Source organism: Drosophila santomea, chromosome 3R (assembly GCF_016746245.2).
Source record: "Drosophila santomea strain STO CAGO 1482 chromosome 3R, Prin_Dsan_1.1, whole genome shotgun sequence".
In the NCBI taxonomy this organism is placed as follows: domain Eukaryota; kingdom Metazoa; phylum Arthropoda; class Insecta; order Diptera; family Drosophilidae; genus Drosophila; species Drosophila santomea.
Window position 1 is genome coordinate 944,032 of NC_053019.2, and position 7,775 is coordinate 951,806.

General features: G+C 42.1%; 1 protein-coding gene across 1 annotated transcript; it reads right to left on the reverse strand.

Annotated features, from left to right (window-relative positions):
- Nucleotides 1-1,868: 1,868 nt before the first annotated feature.
- Nucleotides 1,869-7,775, reverse strand: LOC120452481 (elongation of very long chain fatty acids protein). The gene is made up of 8 exons (XM_039636729.2): nt 7,305-7,775; nt 4,771-4,906; nt 4,522-4,712; nt 4,379-4,459; nt 4,157-4,319; nt 3,951-4,087; nt 3,613-3,891; nt 1,869-3,182 (listed from the first exon to the last, which is right to left on the reverse strand). Exons 2-8 carry the CDS (start codon nt 4,829-4,831, stop codon nt 3,030-3,032), a joined length of 1,065 nt encoding a protein of 354 aa, XP_039492663.1. The 5' UTR covers nt 4,832-4,906; nt 7,305-7,775; the 3' UTR covers nt 1,869-3,029.

Genomic DNA, 7,775 nt, shown 5'->3' on the forward strand with positions numbered 1-7,775 from the left:
TGCTCCGGAGTCCAGTACAAAAATGAAAAAATATCCAAACATTTTTAAAAAGTGTGGGCGTGGCAGCTTTGGCGTTGTGGCGTTAGAGTGGCGTGCCAAAGTTTTTGCAATCGATAGAAATTACAAGACTAATACAAAATGAAAAGTATCAAACATTTTCAAAGTGGGCGTGCAGTTTGTGTGGTTATGGCGTTAGAGTGTGCGTGCAACATGAATCGACATACTTGCGCTGCGTCTATGTCTCTGGAGTCTGTATGTCGAATCTCAACTTTCTAGCTTTTGTAGTTCCTGAGATCTCAGCGTTCATACGGACGGACAGACGGACATGGCTAGATCGACTCGGCTATTGATCCTGATCAAGAATATATATACTTTATATGGTCGGAAACGCTTCCATCTGTCTGTTACATATTTTTCAACGAATCTAGTATACCCTTTTACTCTACGAGTAACGGGTATAATAATGATGAAAAGTAAGTCACAGGCAGAAGGAAGTTCTTGATCAGGATCAATAGCCGATCGATCTGGTCATGTCCGTCTGTCCGTCAGATTGACGGATATCAGATAGACGAGGAACTCGACTATAGCGTTCTCTCTTGTTGTGGTATAATAAGGTGCTTAAATTTCTCTCTTAACTAATAAATATCTTAAAAGAAATCAAAAATGTAGCTCATGATTAGGTAAAAAAAGTGCTATCGCAACCTTCACATAGAAAAATTGTATATAAGCTATTGTGATGAAAGTTCCACTTACTATATAAATACCCTTTATTCAATTAAATTATTCGCTTTATAAAAAAGCTATCATATACCCGTTACTTCCCGATCGGGAGTTTTCTATTGGCAAAAAAATAATAAAATGAAAAAAAATCAAAAGTGTGGGCATAACTGTTTTGGGCGTTTTGTTAGAGTTGTTTTGGCAAAATTGTTTTTGGGAAATCGATAGATTAAGATTAATTTTAAAATTCAAAATATTTCAACAAATTTACATTATATGTTTACATTATTTTTTTTTAAATCTGTGTTTTTGTATCACTAGCTAAGATCGGATAAAAGCAGCCGATTTAAATTTCTTCATGTACATATAATAGTCGCTTGCGCACATACTCCTGGTGCGCTTCGTCTCACAGGGATACACTAAAACTTAATACTTATTTGACTATAGAATCTGCATGCTTAATACTATTTGTTACAGATCCCAAAATCACAGCGTTTAAATAGACATTTTGCTAAAGCTATCTTCTTTTCTTTTTGCGTTTAAGTATTCCTGATTAGGTTCACTAGTCGGGTTAGGTTGATTTAAAAATATCTGATTTCTGCTCCGCGTAATTCTTTTAAAATCGTATTATTTCCAGAGTTCTTTTAAACAAACGTTTAAAAGGCTAACATTTGTTTGATCAACGGTCTTGGTGTATGCCATATACATTAATCGCATTAATTTGTTAATTATTATTGTAAATTTAATATTACAAACAAAGTTCTATAAAAGTTGGATCATTTTCAAAAACTTGTTAACTAAGATTCAGGTATCTGATAGTGAACATCACATTCAAGCCTTTATTATTTCTTGTAAAACTTCAAGTCACTAAGTTTACCGATTTTCGTGGCTGGCAATATGCTTTGGTAATATTTCTAACAATGTCCAATCTCAATAGGGGATCGCCACACATCCAGAGGCTCTAAGGCCTCTACGTATCAGTTATAAGTGGGACTAAATTAAATGTGATCATTTATTAACAACAACAGTGTCAATAATATTAAATATGGATTGAGAATTTTTACTACAATGACCCCAGGGATTCAATACCTGCCATGTAGGTTATACAAACAAAATATGCGTTAATATGATTGAAATATTTTCTTGAACTGTTTAAATATAAATTAATAAGCTTTATTTCGGTTTACTATAGTTTTTGAACTTGTCAGCTTTAGCAAGATAACCTAACAATGAAACCATTCGCACGGGTTAACAAACAGAATTACACTTACAAATAATTTGTCACCAATACTTCTCACTTCTCTGAAATAAACTCGATCAACTTCAAACCAAAAATGGGAACAAGCGGATAAAGAATAGGTAGTTATAAAGTAATATATATGAGCCACACCAAAAGGAGGTTTAATGAAATGTGAATAGTTGAAAACCACCGAATAAACTGATTGTCTCCCCCTCAAGCCGGTTTGCACTTACAGTATAAAAGCTATCTCCATGTTCTGTGTCACCCTTTTTTGTCTGACTATTCTGCGGTCGTCCGTTTTATAGTCATATTGCCTAGAAAGGCGAAAGGGAGGTCTGAGTCGTGTTGCATTTTGCAATTGGCTAGCTAGCTACAATGTATAAATAAGTTTTACAAAGTATTTTAACAAACTGCCGTTCTCTCAATATTCAAAGTAAGCTACAAATAGTATAACGGGTTATTTGAGTTTAGAGCATGTATAGCTTGCTTTCATATATCATAAGGTCGTAACATCTTAATTCGTTATCAAAAATGTCCATAAAATATGTTACACCTAAAGTGAGTATGTACGTCTTTGTAGGTGTTTCTATGCAGTAAGCTACACTAATATAGGTAATTTGAATATGCAGTTGATTTAAGCAGGCTTTATGGCTCTATAAATATTCTTCAAAAAATAACTTTCCTCTGCGCAACGGATTTACGTTTTAACGGGACCTTCATAGTGATTGGTTTGATTATCTCTTAGTTGGCTTGTGCTTCCGCTTCTCTTCCTACTTAGCTTTATTTGACGGTTCGCGGGGGTCGGCATAGGTGGTGTTTGATTCGTAAGATTCCGCTCATCCGAATGAGTTTTGATATAACGGATTTGATGTATTCTACGTATTTAAAATATAAATTATTAAAAACAATCCATAAACCGAGCTCTCCTTATTTTGCTTTGCTGTGGTCTCAATCGTCTTCAGCTACTTCTGCCAAGTTTTTTTGTTTGTTTTGTTCTTCAATCTGGTTCAGTTACACGCTAATCAATTAACATAAACATAATGAATATCATCGAAGTACACATAATCAGCAGTTATTTGACTTTGCGCTGATGCAGACTAGAACTACTGCTGTCCGGGTTAAAGATGGCATCGTTGTTGGATAACACGCCCTCCTTGAAAAAGCCGTCCTTGTAGGCACCATTAGATTGCCCGTTGCTTTTTACGTACTCGTCCTCCATCACCGGCTGAAACGAAAACAAAGAGTGTTCAATTAGTTCAATGGGTTTAGACTGCACTAGACGGTTGCACGTGTGTGCCTGAGCGAATGCTCAATTGTGTGTTTTTCTAATGGGCGGCAGATTGGGGCTGGGACTGGGCTTGGACCATCGCATCCGGCTTCACATGCTAGCGCTAATTGAAACATCCCCCGCTGAGAGTTCGCAAGTGCTGTTTGCTTAACTTAGCTAGATAGAATTTTAAGTTGATAAACAAAATTATGATGATATAACAGCCCACGCCGGCTCACCTCACCTCACCTTGGTGAGGTCGGGGCGTTAGGGCCTTGGGTATGTAAAGAAAATATATGTGCTTAGTCCCCACTTGTATCACTCAGGTGATGACCTTGCATCCCATTAATGGACCACTGATTAGGTATTCGGTGAAGGTAAGACCTACCATGCAAGCCCCAGTATTACTGCCGTTTCCAACCAGGGCGTCACCCTCTCCGAGATGCTTGCTGTGTCCATTCGAAGGCAAGACGTTAGCATAGCCGTTGGCCTTGACCGCCTGCCGGCGACGTCGAGCTGCATTGAGATACTTCGCTTTGTAAAAGTCGGAGAACAGGAACAGGAACATAACGCCATGCAAACCGATCCAGACCATGAAGCCCTTGGGGTAATCACATTCGCGGAACAGAAGCTGGAACTGGTGGGTGAAAATAGCCACAAATTGAACCTGCAAGTCAGAGGAAAACATAAACAAATCTCGCAAAGTATGGGAACCTAGTTCACTACCATTTGAAAGGTGGTCAGGTACTTCTTCCACCAGATATATTTCTGGTATTTCGGACCCATGGCGGCGATCATGTAGTAGAAATACATTACAATGTGCACGAACGAGTTGAGAAGGGCAAAGAAGGTGCTATGACCGCCTGTGATTGAGAAAATTAATGTGCTGTACATTTTCCATCTATGTATATAAACGCGATTCCTATACGTACCTGGTGCAAACTTGAGACCCATCCAAACAGAGAAAGGCATGCAGCCGTGATGGATGACGTGGAGTGTGGAGACGTGCTCGTTCTTTTTTCGCAGAATGAAGAAGAGTGTATCGAAGAACTCTGTGAACTTGGATATGTAGTACCACCAGCAAATGTTGACCATCTAGACGGTGGAATAGAGTTTAAATATACTTTTTCAGGGATATCCCTGGACGAATTTACCCGCATGGCCAAGCCAGTGGTGCTATAGTCAACGGGCTGACACTTGAAGCTGTAGTGGCCCCACCATCCGCTCATTAAGTACTGCAATGAAGGGAAATACGGATTAGGCTGTAGGCAGGACAAGGGGGGCATGAGTCACTTACCTCATAGAAGATCCACGCACTAAATATTGTTTGTATCGCGTTATATACAACTAAAACCGTTCGCAGTTCCATCGGTTTTCGTTTGGCCATCAGTCTGGGTCCCAGGGATTTACTGAAGTAGGCATAGAATATGCACATGCAAAGTGTGGGCAGTGGCGAGGATAGCAGAAAGAAGTCGTTGACGCGAGGATCTGAAATGCAAAGACGTTATCTAAAATTACCGAAGCAAAACTCATGCTTCCGACATACCGCTCTTATTGTCCATTAGGTCCCGATACCACTCCTGGGCTTCTTGCAGTATGATTGCCATTTTGTTGTCACTTATGTTTGTTGATCCTGTGATGCTAGAATTGAGATCGGTTCTGTAAATGGTTTATAAACCGAGCTGGAATGAAGCGGAATAGTGTGGTTAACTATTGGGTGTACATATTTTTATAGAATGTAGGGGACTATCAGCCAGAGAAGTATTTAAATCACAGCCAACTTTTAACTCCGCACGTAACTTTTCAAAGGTTAATAACATTTATATTGACGTAAATCGCCAAACGGCAGACTCTGCAAATCGGTTTTCATGTAATTGACAATGCGTTAGAGGCAAAACACATTTAAAAGCAAGATTCATGCAATTAGCAATTCTCCCGTGTATCAACACTTTGGATCAGGAAATTATAGTGCCAGTTGAAGCGGTAATGAGGGGCGTGACTTGGCCACTTGCACAATGCGAGCTGCTAACTGGACAAAGACTGCACTTTGTACCCGCCGGGCGTATTCCGGTTCCAGATTCCATCACAGTGGGCTCAGGCCATTCCAATTTTGATCTGATCGCGGGTTGAGAGAGTTCAAGCAATACACCGCCGCGGTTAGTACAGGTTCCCGTCAACTGCCTTATGAATATCAATTGATTGCTGACGGGACATCGAACGAAATCCAGCGAAAATATATACACTCGCCGTCTCAATTTTTTCATTCTGAGTCAATCTTATTAATAGGATAAGGATAAGGTTTGTATTGAAATATGTTGAGTGCTCGTTTAGAAATGTGGTAAAAATAAGAAAACCTCAAATTGGTTGGTAATCAGAAAAAAAAACCCCTACAATTAAGTATCTTAAATGGTAATTTAAATGATCATGATTGGTTAAAGAAGTAAGAGAAGCGAATGGCTTTCGGGGGCAATGTTGCACATTGCTAGATGTAGGCATTTGACGAATGAGCACCGATTACTTTTAACCCATGAAGCACCATTTAGTCCCAGCTATGTGACATGCATCGATTACAGAAACTACTTTCCAGATACTTCCCAGCACTAACCAAAGCCATATGAACAAGTCAGTTACGGCAGTTTAGGTGGCTTTTTGAATGTCATGGGCAATAAACTGGCCATGGCTATGGTGATGGCGGTAACGATGGCGATGCCGATGGACACGTAAGACTTGGGCAACTGGCTCAATAAGCGTTGACAAAAATGTGCCGCTTTATTGCCGCTGGCATTGCCTCAGCCAGCGTGAAATTCGCTGCTGTCGCAACCGGTGAGTGGCGTTCGTAGTTCGCTGTGTGGGTCAGTGGCACGCTTTCCGCGTTGGCCTCGCCCGGAGGCACAGCATCCGCGAGGTGTGGCGGCGGCGCCGGGCGTTTGACTTGCGATTTCGCTGTTTAATTTGCATAATATATAAAAACGTTTGGGACCACGCTTCTGCAGAGGGATGGCCATCAGCCACAACCACTTAGCTCGGAAGAGGAGACGGATCCCACTTATGTAAGCGGCACGACGGAGCACAGTGCAGAGAAAAAGATGGAAGATACGGGAACAAGAAAACGAGGCGGCAACTCGTACTGGAACTCGTGCACACGCTCTGCGGGCGTCATCAGCGGGCCATCTTACGGTCGCAGTATGGACCCAGCCACGGTCCTGCTATCAGATTGGGTTCTTAATCGCCATCGAACCCCTCCGTCATGTCGTTTTGGGGGCTAGGTGCCTGCACGCTATTGTTTACACGGTTGAGTTCTGCAGCAGGTTGCATTTTTGAAATCAATTAGAGCGGCTACACCCGCAAGCCAAGGCACATGCACTCCAGCCAGAGCAATACCGAATAGCAAAAACGGCGTAAATAGTTTGATGAGCTTGCTGATTTTATCGCACTCACCCCAGGGGCGGGTGAGTATGTAGATTACACGGCGGTGACCAGGTTTTTCGTGGCAATCGCTCGCTTAGAAAACCTAATTAAGTGGAAAATCGATGCCAGGGGACCAAGAGCTCCACGGCGGAATCGCGGATGACGCATTCCTGGATGATAAGCGTGTGCCCATGATGATCCATATATCAAAGCCGACAAGTGAGTCACGGACTATGAATTTTATTTACAGCAATATGGGACCCATTTTTTTTTTTTAATAGGCTTCTTTTGATAGCCAGCAATCAGAGGATTGAGTTGGCCAGCTGTCCTCTTATCAGCGAACCCCATTGGCCGCATCCGATAGGGCATCGGCTAATTGGATTTGATAAGCCGGCTATCAACCTCTGTCTTTAAACCAGTGGAAGTCCCGTCACGTTTCGGGCGATTATACAATGCGGTTGGTTGGCCAAGATCTATGTGCGTTAGGTTGCACCACGTACCTGCCTATTTTTTGTTCAATATTTAACCGTCTGCTCATATATTTACGTATTTTGATTTTTATTCAGGTTTTGCCTTTGGGACAGTACTAGCTGTTTGGGTTTCTAATTAGGAGGGGGTTTGTTATCTAATCACAGTCACTCGGCAAGGCCACGCACACACTCGGACACTCACTTGGTCAATCAGCGCGGGTCCCGCCTTCTTGGCCCGTCGAATCGGAATTGAAGTCGAATTTGTAGTCGGCTAATCGGTCATTTGGCAACTGAGGCGGACGATCGGTTGTTCCGTTTACGCGATGCTCCACCTCGCACGCTTTTAAGCCAACTGACGACTGGTCGGATGTGCGTCTGAACCTTATCAGGCAGCGGCGGCGAAAACCGTCAACATCGAAACCTCAACCTCGGCGACCCGACGAAGTTGAATTGATCAATGCGCTCACGAGTACAACGATTATACGGCTTAACTGTGAATCACGCCAAGTACCTACTGGGCGGTTATGGTATTTGGTATCTGGTATCGGGTATTGGGTATCGGGTATCCACCATTCACAGGGCTTTTCACAGGCAAAAGTAAAAAGCGGCGCGAGAGTGGTCGAGAGCCCAGAGGCAGACACAAGCCGCTACGTGAACCGTTGTCCAGCGAGTC